General features: G+C 40.0%; 2 protein-coding genes across 3 annotated transcripts in view; one reads left to right on the top strand and one right to left on the bottom strand.

The window, feature by feature from the left end:
* Positions 1–12,684, bottom strand: part of SERGEF (secretion regulating guanine nucleotide exchange factor) — a 310,832-nt gene that overhangs the window by 128,511 nt on the left and 169,637 nt on the right. The window lies entirely within an intron of this gene.
* The window catches only part of KCNC1 (potassium voltage-gated channel subfamily C member 1), a 163,728-nt gene that overhangs the window by 140,050 nt on the left and 10,994 nt on the right, over positions 1–12,684 (top strand). For both annotated transcript variants that reach the window (XM_075567691.1, XM_075567690.1), the window contains exon 2: positions 4,909–5,842. In XM_075567691.1, the coding sequence (XP_075423806.1) occupies positions 4,909–5,842 (934 nt within the window). The remainder of the gene's footprint in view (positions 1–4,908; positions 5,843–12,684) is intronic.

Here is a 12,684-nt window from a genome sequence, read left to right as displayed (position 1 = left end):
GAGCCGTTCCAAGCCTTCTCCATACGTTTTTCTTCCCATCATTCTGGTACAGGTTGATCTTAGTTTCATCTGTCCAAAGAATGCTCTTTCAGAACAGGGCTGGCTTTTTTAGATATTGTTTGGCAAAGTCTAATCTGGCCTTTCTATTCTTGAGGCTTATGAATGGTTTGCACCTTGTGGTGAACCCTCTGTATTTGCTCTCGTGAAGTCGTATCTTTATGGTAGACTTGGATAATGATATGTCTACCTCCTGGAGAGTGCTCTTCACTTGGCTAGATGTTGTGAAGGGGTTTTTCTTTACCATGGAAAGGATCTTACGATCATCCACCACTGTTGTCTTTTTGTGTTGCAGAGCTCACCAGTGCGTTCTTTTTTTCTCAGAATGTACCAAACGGTTGATTTGGCCACTCCTAATGTTCTTGCTATCTCTCTGATGGATTTTCTTTTTTTTTTGCAGCCTAAGGATGCCCTGTTTCACTTGCATTGAGAGCTCCTTTGACCGCATGTTGTGGGTTCACAGCAACAGCTTCCAAATGCGAATGCCACACCGGGAATCAACTCCAGACCTTTTACCTGCTTAATTGATGATGAAATAACGAAGGAATAGCCCACACCTGTCCATGAAACAGCTTTTGCGTCAATTGTCCAATTACTTTTGGTCCCTTGAAAAAGAGGGGGCTACATATTAAAGAGATGTAATTCCTAAACCCTTCCTCCAATTTGGATGTGAATACCCTCAAAATTAAAGCTGATAGACTGCACTTTAATCCCATATTCATTATTTAACTGTAACTTGAATTTATTTTGGTACACAGCTGAAATAACAAAACTTGTATCAGTGTCCAATTATTTCCGGACCTAACTGTATACAGTAATACAACAATAACAGCAGCACACAACCCGTAGTGTACCCCAATATCCTTGGGCACCTCAGCAGGCTAGGTGTCCAGCAAGGTAACCCCAAATGTATGTTAGGGCACCTCTACCCTCCCCGCGTGTATTTGGTGGTGCACGTGGGTACCTTCCTGACTACAACGCCATAGCTGGGGAATCCTTTGTAGATATCAGGAGCCGTACATGTGATCCCACGTAGCGGGGGATACCCAACAATATACCCCTCACTTCTTACTTCTGGCAGCCGCACGGTAGTACTCCTCCGCGAGTCATCCTGCTCAGTCGGTATTCAGCTACCAGGAATATCCCTGAGATATTGCTGAATCTATAGTACTCAACTACGGTGGCTCAGGGCCTAACTTGGGCTTACGGTGTTCTTTGGCCTAGTCCTGGGGCGCCTACTTGCTTATGGAAATACAACCTTCTCCTCAGAGGGTCTCACCAGGTCTGACACGTGGTCCCCAGCCTCCAGAGGATATCCTGTTCCCCTTGGAGATATCCTCTCCCTCTAGTCCTGTGGGAGTTCTAGCATGGCCGCCGCACCTCCACCTAAGAGTCAGAGGAGCTTCATCAGCTCCCCCTAGAGGTGCGGAGGACTACCCTGCTACAAGTGTAAGCAGCACACCAACTGCTTGAGATCCGATAGATGTGTCATGGTTCATGTGTCCTTATAATTACATGAACACACATTAAATATCAGAGGAATAAAACCTGAAAAATGTATTCATAGTGTTCTGGTATTGGGACCAGATGTCATTGTGATTTAATGCTAGTTTTTTTTAAATGTGCCATAATTTGGAAGACATTCGTTTGCTATAATATAGTTTATTTCTTATATATTGTGGCAATGATTTGTTGGCTTATAACAATCAATGTAAATCATGACTGGAGTTAAAAAAATCAATTGCATTTAGTATATCTAAAAATACCACTTCCAATTTAAGATGATAAACTTTCTTGTACCATTTTTATATATGTGTAACTTCTTTTATTTTTATGCTTACTAATAAGCATAAATTATTCCTGTATCTTGGCTTTCTGCTGCAAATTGATGTCATTGTTTATCTGAAGGATAGCTCCTAAACTTGTTTCTAAGGCAACACACATTGCAAGTCTATTCTGAAGGGAAAAAAGCAGGAATCTGGGAGGATTTATCTATCGGAATCTTTTCTCAAAATGTACAGTATACAGCTAAGTCAGTAGCTGTCAGACATTTTTATACCAACACTGCAAGGACATACTGGTTATCGGTTTATCCGTTATAAACTTGTTTTATAGCAGCTGTAGAAGCAATATTTATAAGACAAGCAATAGTAAAGTGATCTCAACATTCAGCCGCCTTCAACACTTGGACCTTAAATGATCAGAATAAAGTTCTTCCTTGTGCTTATGCTGAAATATCTGTAGAATAGTTTGTTTTACTTTAGGAGTATACATTATTTCCTTTACAATATAAGGTGGTTTAGTCATGGCAGTCTCCAATTGGTCATCTTGAGATTGCCAGACCATATTTGTAAACTAAACAATGAAGTGAACATGCTTACTTTTTTTTAAATCAATGTGGACAGCTGGCACTGTCTGAGCTTGGAAAGAGAGACTTCATTTTTGAAGGGTTGAATCTGCTGAGCTCTTACCTTCCACCTCTTAATGAGCAGAGAATGTAGAAGACTGTAAGGGCATTAGCTGCAGAGCAAAGTTCTAGTACATGTGCAGTAATAGACCTGGAGGAGTGTAGATGTTGTGATACCTTTCAATGGTTCAAAAATGCAGCTCTTCACAGTTTGTACAGAGCTTTCAACCCGCTCATGTGTATTGATGAGGTTTAGAAAGATCTGTACATCCTGCACTGTACTAATACTCTACCTCCTTTAAAAACATTTTTGTTAGGTCACTAAAAATTACAAATCATGACAAATCTGAAGGTAACAGACAACAACAGTAGTTTTTGTACTTTCCAATTATAGCTCATGTTAAAATATGTAACCAATCTCCATTAAGTTAAATTTGGATAAGATAGAAATAATAACACCAATGTGGACTATTTATACCACTGCGCAGGGAACAGTGATATAAATGGTCCATATTGGTGTTATTATTTGTATTGTATCTATATATATGTGTGTGTGTGTGTGTATCTGTACCATGTTAGCTGAGCCTTTTGTTAGCCACAGAACGGTATTGACTGTTTTCAATTTTATATATATATATATATATATAATGACAATACTTTGGACAATGGTGTGAGAAGGAGCGGCTCAGTGAGTAAAGACACTGACTCTGGCACTGAGTTTGAAGCAGGGGAACCAAAAACATAGATTGTAAGCTCTACAGGGCAGGGACCGTGTCTGCAAAAATGTCTCTCTTTGTAAAGCGCTACATAAAAAGTAGCAGCGGTATACAAAAACAAAACAACAAAAAATACATATATTTTCAGCTGTCATGCTGTAGTGTACAGTCGTATGTATATCTTTATTTATATAGCGCATACAGTGTACTCGGCTGTGAACAGTACAGGGTATTATAATACCAATAAGCACAACAAAGTCAGACAATAGGGAAGAAAATCCCTGCCCCCGAGAGCTTACAATCAAACAGTCTCCGCCTTACGTTCTGGCTTGCAAAGGAATGCCATAAATGACAAAACATTAAAATAGCATAAGCCAGGAAGAGGTGCTGTAGGATAAATGAACAGAATTTACAGCATGTACTATAAGGCCTTAAGTGCCACTTAACCTCCTGAAATCTGCAGGAGCTGCTGTGCACATTTAGACGTATAAGGATAGTTGTAAATAAACTGTTATCAAAACATTGTGTCATGCTGATTAGTGAGACCACATACGGCAAGTCACATTTTCATGTGCATTAGACCAGGGGCGCTCAAGTCCAGTCACCAAACCTCCCGCCCCCTACAGGTCAGGTTTTCAGGGTAGGTAGTTCAGTCTCTGCTTCAGCACAGGTGGCTCAATCAGTCCCTGCTTCAGAACAAGTGGCTCAATCAGTTCCTGCTTCTTCGACCTCAACACATGTTAACGTGTGTTAATCTAGAGTTTAGCCAATAGCTATAGATCAATGTATTGCCCTATCGGTACTGTAGTCTAGCTCTTTTCTAATTTCATTTAAATTCATTTACAGAGTTATTACTGTGATTTTAATGCATTAAGTTCTTAAATCAAATAGAACGGCCTCTTTAGGTCGCACAGAATGTGTTCTCCGGTATGAAATACAAAATAAACACTGCTGTACAGTTAATAGCTTGTGGTTTTAGCATCCCAGAATATAACCAAACCACCTGCCTTTCACAGAGAACTGACCTTCTGGAGATGTGAAGAAATGTTTATAACCACTGTAGCCCTCCATATAGAAATGTATTTATTATTTTGTTTGTAAAATATGTATTGCAGTGTAAAGCATGTAAATGTATAATTAAGGTATTACTCTGCAAATTCAGGAGAAAAGTTTACTGTTTATATTTCTAAATTCTGCCTTCTGTTTTTAAATAAATAAATATATATATTTATATATATACACACACAGGCGGTCCTCGGTTATCCAATGGAATCCGTTCCGGAAATAGCGTTGGATAGTGAAACTGTTCTAAAGCGAGTCCCATGTAAATCAGTGGCGCTGAGTGTCGGATACCACATTCAGGTGTTGTAAAACGACCAATAGGGTTGCATTGTAAAGTGTCGGATATGCCATTCATCGTAAAGAGAAACGTGGGATAGCGAGGACCACATATATATATTTTTTATATATGTATATATAAAATCTGCTGTGGAACTACTGGGAAAACAAGAACCAGTTTAATGTCAAAATGTCATGTTTTATACTGTATTGTTGGAGAACAATGGTTCTGTTTTTTCCCCACAAAATCTATTTTTATAAGGGGAAATCCTTCTGCACACAAATCTATAATTAGAGTACTCTAGCAGTTATGAGGCATGACCATGAAAAACAAGTGCACGGTTATAAACTTTTCATATAACATGTATTTTTTTTCCTTCTTCTTTACAGTACGTGGCATTTGCCTCCCTCTTCTTCATATTGGTTTCCATAACCACCTTCTGCCTCGAGACCCATGAAAGATTTAATCCCATTGTGAACAAAACAGAGATTGAAACCATTGGGAATGAAACCCAGGTGCGTATCTACAGGGAATCGGAGACAGATGCCTTCCTGACCTACATCGAAGGTGTCTGCGTGGTTTGGTTTACATTTGAGTTCCTGATGAGGATTACCTTCTGCCCAAACAAGGTGGAATTTATCAAAAACACTTTGAACATCATTGACTTTGTGGCCATTCTGCCTTTTTATCTGGAGGTTGGACTTAGTGGCCTGTCTTCCAAAGCTGCTAAGGATGTCTTGGGCTTCTTAAGAGTTGTCCGATTTGTGCGAATCCTTCGAATTTTCAAGCTGACCAGGCATTTTGTAGGCCTGAGGGTTCTAGGACATACCCTCCGCGCCAGCACGAACGAATTCTTGCTGCTCATCATTTTCTTGGCATTGGGCGTCTTAATCTTTGCCACAATGATTTATTATGCTGAGAGAATAGGTGCTAACCCAAATGATCCTAGTGCCAGTGAACACACACATTTTAAAAATATCCCCATTGGCTTCTGGTGGGCTGTTGTCACCATGACCACCCTGGGCTACGGAGACATGTATCCTCAGACTTGGTCTGGCATGCTGGTGGGAGCGCTCTGTGCTCTTGCTGGTGTGCTGACTATTGCCATGCCTGTACCTGTCATTGTGAACAATTTCGGAATGTATTATTCATTAGCTATGGCAAAGCAGAAGCTACCAAAGAAAAAAAAGAAGCATATCCCGCGTCCACCCCAACTGGGATCCCCCAATTATTGTAAATCCGTTGTAAACTCTCCACACCACAGTACTCAGAGCGATACATGCCCGCTCGCACCTGAAGAAATTTTAGAAATTAACAGAGCAGGTAGGAAACCTCTTAGAGGCATGTCCATTTGATCTTTGACCTTCATTCCTTGTAGAGAATTAAGATTCCTTCAAACTTCTTTATTAGCAATGGGTAGCACATTTATCCATTACTGTCCCATATCACACATGATCTGTGTGTGAAGCGGAAGTTTAGATTTCTGGGACATGTACGACGAAACAGTAAAGGCTGACCAGTAGAATTAAGGGTTACATCCCTCGTTTTGGGAGCCTTCTGTTTTTCATAGTAGGAAGGATACATTTTCAATGCAGTTTTAAAGATCCCTAACATCTTTGGTGGAAGAAAGTTTAGAATTCTGCATGTTTCCTGGACTGTGATGCTGAATACTATAAAGAGAAGAATACTTCGTAGAAAGAGCTCTGGTTTCAGCTCCTGATAGCTGACAAAATGGGCCTGTGATTCTGAAAAAGTCAGATTTGGGCAGTTTTCTTATTACAGATGTGACCATTCAGCCGATTAGATGGAAGAGAATAAGAAAATGGTCGAACAACATCAGAAGTGTTCAATGCTAAAAATACGACTGCAATAGGAGATTGCAATAGAGTCGCTATATCTTTCAGACAGCTAACTACAAGTAGTTCTGTAGCTTCATTTACTGACAGCACAAACGACTCAATAGGAGCTAAATCTAGATGTACTGTAGGAATTTTACTCTTTAGCATGCAAAGAAATCCATTATACAGTATATTATAATAGAGATTAGCTTTTATAGTATAAGAATTTTGATGGACTTTAAAAAACGAAAGAGGTGAAGATATACATCTCATTTAAATGTGTATCGTGAAAGGTAACATGGAAGGAATACTGTTCCAGCTGCTTAAGACCGATACCTATTAACCCCTTCAGAACAGGAGCCTGCAATGCAGTGGGTAGAACATCATTGTGTGACAATCTCACTACACAAGCTATTTTTTTCATTCTAATACATGCCAGCAATATGCCCAATCTTAGCCAGTGTTAAACAAAAAGGGGGGATTCTATATTAACAGTAATTAGGGGAAATTGCTAGTTACCATGGAATATATTATCATATGCCATGGCTAGTGGTCAGTTATGGGATTATCTCAGTTGTATGAGAACAGCACATAACGGGGCTATGAATCTGATCATTTTTTTACCCCATAATCTACCTCTACCCATGGAATATTAGCAGATTATTCTATGGAAATACTAACCTTAACCTAAAAAGTACTTATTACAGTAACCAATACAAGTTAAATATTTCCAGAATCTTATTTGTACGGATCAATGAATATATATATATATATATATATATATATATATATATATATATATATATATATATATATATATATATACACACACATACATACATACACACACACAACTGTACAAATTGGTTCTGTCAAATAAATCACCAGCAAAATGATTTATTTTCCCTATTAAAGTGTGAATGTAATTAATTGTAGAGTATGCACTATTTTGGTTTTATGGAGCCATTATAAAGCACTTTTGGTAACATATTCTGATCAATCATTGTAGCTGAATTTCTTCCTATTTGTTTTCAAATCATGCATGTTTATCTGCCAATGAGAAAAACAAAGACGACTATGTTTATTTCCATTTTCAGGTCAGGACGCTTTTGCAAAGTCATTCGACTAAATATACACGTCATTAATATTAAATTGTAATAATACTCACGGGATCTTCAAAACACCAATTCTTTGCTGTTGGAGTGAAACCTGTATAAATTGTGTGAATGCCATCTGGTGTTATCACACAGTTATTTAGGCGTTATATACTCCATTCAGAAAAAAAACTATACAAATAAAGGAGATGATCATTTAGTGAATCTATGTTTTTCTCATAAGGAAGGCATAGTATTACATGCATCACAAAGCCATCCATCCACATCAACCCATTGTATACAGTACATACTGTACCTTAATGCAGAAAGTGCTTGATATTTGCCTGCTCCCGTTTTCCAGGCATATCCAACATGTAATACTTTCACAGTAGGATACAATGATGAGAGGCAGTGAGGCTGCATTACCACTATGGCTACAGTGTTTTGTTATTCATAAGGAGCATTTTTAGAGAGAAATTGCCACTTATCCATCATGGTTAAGTGTTTAATATCAGAGATTAATTTAGGTGATGGACTATCCCACGGTAAGTGTATAAGAGCATGGTTACCTGCTCAGTGCCATCGCTGAATATCAAAGTGGAGGAAAGCCCACACATTTAAATAGGCATGACCCAGGTCAAAAGTGCTGTTTCATAATTGAGATCTGAAAAACATGTTACTTGTTTCTATCATGTAACAAGAGGCAGGCATCTGAAATTGCATTGATAACTTCTTGAAAATACAAATCACATGCCTGGAATACATGTTTAATTTCCCCAAATTAAATTAAAATGTGTATATGATGTTTTTAAATTGTGGTTCCGTAATGAGATTAAACACTGACCTACTAATCAAGCTGAAGCTACTGCAATTCAGTGAATATAAAAATGTTGGGCCTCATTAAATGGCAGCAGTTGTACTATGCAGGCTAGGACATATTTATTGAACTAAATGGGCTTGTAGCATGTGAACCAGCTGACACCAATCCAGGAATCTGGGTGCTTGTTTGTTAACATGGTCTGTTCTGAGAATTCTCTTCTACTGTTCATTTAATCTCAGATTTATTAAACCGTGGTAAACTTTGGTTCACTTCATTGCCCATTCATTTGAGTGGGTGTGAAGGTGTGTGGAGGCTGAACACTGCATAAAAGATCTGTGCATTGGTGTCTTTATAAACTGTGCCCTTTTGGCTCGAATTTGTCTGTCATTACCCAGAATCCTTGGCTACAATGGAAGCATTGTTTGCTAAGTGATAATGGGAAAGACAGGGATGTAGACCTATCTGAGACATGCAAATGCACCACAAGTGATATTTTTATTTACTAAATGAATCCATCAAAGAGCCAAAGATAAACTAGGTATTAGGAAGGTGGTAAAATGCTAGATTCAAAAAGGTTAATCAGAAATCTCTTCATATGAAACCAGCCAAATGTCGCAAAATATGAAATCATTAATTATTTCCAATAATAGTGCTAATATTCCATTAATTACAGAGTCCTCAGTAAGTCAAATCATTGTAAGAGACCAAAAAATGAGTTATAATAATAATAAAAATAAAAAAGGAAAAAAAAATGTATGACTCTCTAAAAATGTCAAAATGTACAAGAAAAATAATGGTTTGCACATTACAGAAGATGCTTTGTCAGTGTGTATAATCCAAGTCAGGGCTCTTCAACTAGTTCACCAAAGTGGCCAGATTAGAAAACATTTTGGAGTAGAAGGGCCACAATCTTACGCAATTGAATTTAACATAAACTTAAAGACTTAAAAATGACTATATTTCAACATATCGCAAGCATTTAGAATATCTGACCACAAATATTGCCATGACCATAACGTACCAGTGAGTTCCAGTGTGGAAAACTGCACTTAGCTGCCTTTAATACCAGTATGAAATTAGAAGGAGCAGAGAGTCACACCAAGGCCCTTTGTGGGCCACATTTGGCCCATGGGCCACCAGTTTAAGAGCTCTGCTCTAAAGGAAACAAGAAAGATCAAGTCCACCCAAATGTAATACTTGTTCTCAAACTCTATTCCAGTCTTGAACATTCTGGTGCGGATTTACAACGGTTCTGGGTATGGACATCTCAAACAAGTATATTACTGATGTACTGTATTCATTAAACTGTGATGGCAATTTGCAATAGACAGTGTTAACTATTATTAGGCTTTTACAGTTTGGTAAGATGTAATGCTAGCAAATGTTTAGGTTAATTTTTAATGTGATAAGCTGGCATGCTAAGCATCACTGCTGCAGGGGCTTCAAGGGCCACATTTATTAAGCAGTCTTCTTCCATAAGATACCTCCCAGTGTTGCAAGACACCTTACAGCACATTCAAGTCAATGGTCTGGAAGGTGTTTTCCAGCACTTGAAGGTGTGTTATGACAGAAGACTGCTTAGTAAATATGGGCCAAAGTGCCTTTGAGCGCTGGAAGGTGTCCTATGGAACAGCTCCACTTGGTAAATAAGGCGCTACTGAATTACTCCAGCTGGGAAAAAGTTAACCTTTTCAGTGCAGCGGCACCAAAGGGCAACTAGATCTCCAGCACTTCAGCTTCACGTGATCTCTCCCGCAGCGATCACGTGCTGCGCTGCTCCCCGGATACAGAAGTGGAGAGAGCATTCTAGAGTGTATTTATTTTCCCATTTTTTGTTTTTTTAAGAGAGAATCTGTGGTACACACAAACTGCGCACATACACACACTGCGCCCACTCACAGCGCACTGCGCCCTCTCACTGGGCCCACTCACAGCACACTGCGCCCACTCACAGCACACTGCACCCACTCACAGCACACTGTGCCCACTCACAGCACACTGTGCCCACTCACAGCACACTGTGCCCACTCACAGCACACTATGCCAACTCACTGGACCCACTCACAGCACACTGTGCCCACTCACAGCACACTGTGCCCTCTCACTGGGCCCACTCACAGCACACTTTGCCCACTCACAGCACACTGCGCCCACTCAGCACACTGCACCCACTCACTGGGCCCACTCACAGCACAGTGCGCCCACTCCCAGCACACTGCGCCCACTCACTGGGCCCACTCACAGCACACTGTGCCCACTCACAGCACACTGCGCCCACTCCCAGCACACTGCACCCACTCACTGGGCCCACTCACAGCACACTGCGCCCACTCACAGCACACTGCACCCACTCACAGCACACTGTGCCCACTCACTGGACCCACTCACAGCACACTTCGCCCACTCACAGCACACTGTGCCCTCTCACTGGGCCCACTCACAGCACACTGCACCCACTCACAGCACACTGTGCCCACTCACTGTGCCCACTCACAGCACACTGCGCCCACTCACAGCACACTGTGCCCTCTCACTGGGCCCACTCACAGCACACTGCACCCACTCACAGCATACTGCACCCACTCACAGCACACTGCATCCACTCACTGGGCCCACTCACAGCACACTGCACCCACTCAAAGCACACTGCACCCACTCATAGGGCCCACTCACAGCACACTGCACACACTCACAGCACACTCTGCACCCACTCACAGCACACTGCACCCACTCACAGCACACTCTGCGCCCACTCACAGCACACTGCGCCCACTCACAGCACACTGCGCCCACTCACAGCACACTGCGCCCACTCACTGCACACTCACAGAACACTGCACACACTCACAGCACACTCACTACACACACTAACAGCACACTGCACACACTCACTCACTCAGTAAGGCAGCTGGGAGAAGTGCAAATGGAATGCCGGGGAAATGCGACATTGGACCACAAGTACTAAAATATTTTGTCAGATATATTCTGACATTCGACCGGAAAGGGTTAATGTTAAATAGAACTTTTTAGCCCAAAAAGCTAGGGTGGAGTTTGAAAAAACAACGTGAAATGTAAAATTTCAAATTTGTCCAGAGAATAAAACACATACAGTATGTATGAAAACACATATGTATAGGGAGAGAGATACTCTCTCATTCCAGGCTGGGTTTTTTTCCCTGCAGCAAACTGCTTGCTAACTTTTACTAACGTATGAGGTCTCAAAACCCAGCAAGTTTCGCAAGCTTCGTTTCGCACATCTCTTCTTGAGACTTTCACCAATAGGTTTCCTGATAACTTCCTGTAAGTAGTCAGGCTGATTCATGTTGAGGCCCATGTACTCTACACTAGATGAATATAAATGTCCTGTTATAGTCTAAACGTCTTATAGCTCGCCTACTGCATGCAGTCGCTGTTCTTTGTTTGACAGTGCTGAAATAGCTGAGTTAGTAGAGTTCGAGTTAGTTGTGTGATTTGACTTAAACTTGAAGCACTTTGCTAATATTGGTAGCATGTAAATCCTTGTAGGTAACCTTTGTAAGAAAGAGGTTAACTTCACAGACAAAGTAAATCGCAAAACATGTCACTGTCCCCATATTATAGAACACCAAGCAGACTACAATAATAGAGAGACCTAAACATGAGCCAACATAAACTCTTATTATTAATCCACAGCTATTCCAGATCTGCATATGGAATAAGCGAGCGGTCCTAATTAAATTAGAAATAGTTGCTAAAATATATAACATTATATAAACTCCAGAATGCGTTCTTTGTAAATGACACATTTTGTATAGGGTGTATAAGCTGAAGAGAGAGAACATTCACCTATTTAAATCCCATATTTTGGTAGTTTGGCATAATTAAACAATCTATATCGGATGCTGGCTTAGAAATTGTGCAATGCATTTCATAAACTAGTTAAGATTGTATGTGTAGTCATAAAAATGTACCCAAATATATTACATACATGGATTTACATTGTTTCTATTCCTATCACGGTAACGAACACATTTATTTTCCTACATCATCAACTAAAATTTCTTCTGATTAAACCAATACTTTGGTGTTGGGATTTTGCAAACTCATTTTGACATCACTAACGCTAGAGCAAACTTTAATTGCAGAGAACAACCGCGCGGCCTGTGTAATAAAATGATCTTTAAAACAGTTTATGGCGTGATAGTGGAATGAAGCACACACCTTAATAAGATGTGTGTGACATGTATGAGAGTTGTTATGGGACGTCTTACATATGACACACAGTTGGTTACCTGAAATGACGGTTAACGCATTGCGTCGTGCTGCGTACTTGATTGATACAATTGAAATGAAAGCTGAATGAAGTGTAATTTTCATATTAATCAGTATTCATATAGAGGCGTTTTTTCTTGAATCTATTTTTATAAAAGATAC

Source organism: Ascaphus truei, chromosome 12, assembly GCF_040206685.1.
Source record: "Ascaphus truei isolate aAscTru1 chromosome 12, aAscTru1.hap1, whole genome shotgun sequence".
Classification (NCBI taxonomy): Eukaryota; Metazoa; Chordata; class Amphibia; order Anura; family Ascaphidae; genus Ascaphus; species Ascaphus truei.
The sequence above is the reverse complement of the archived record's forward strand: the minus strand, read 5'-3'. Positions and strand labels throughout refer to the sequence as shown.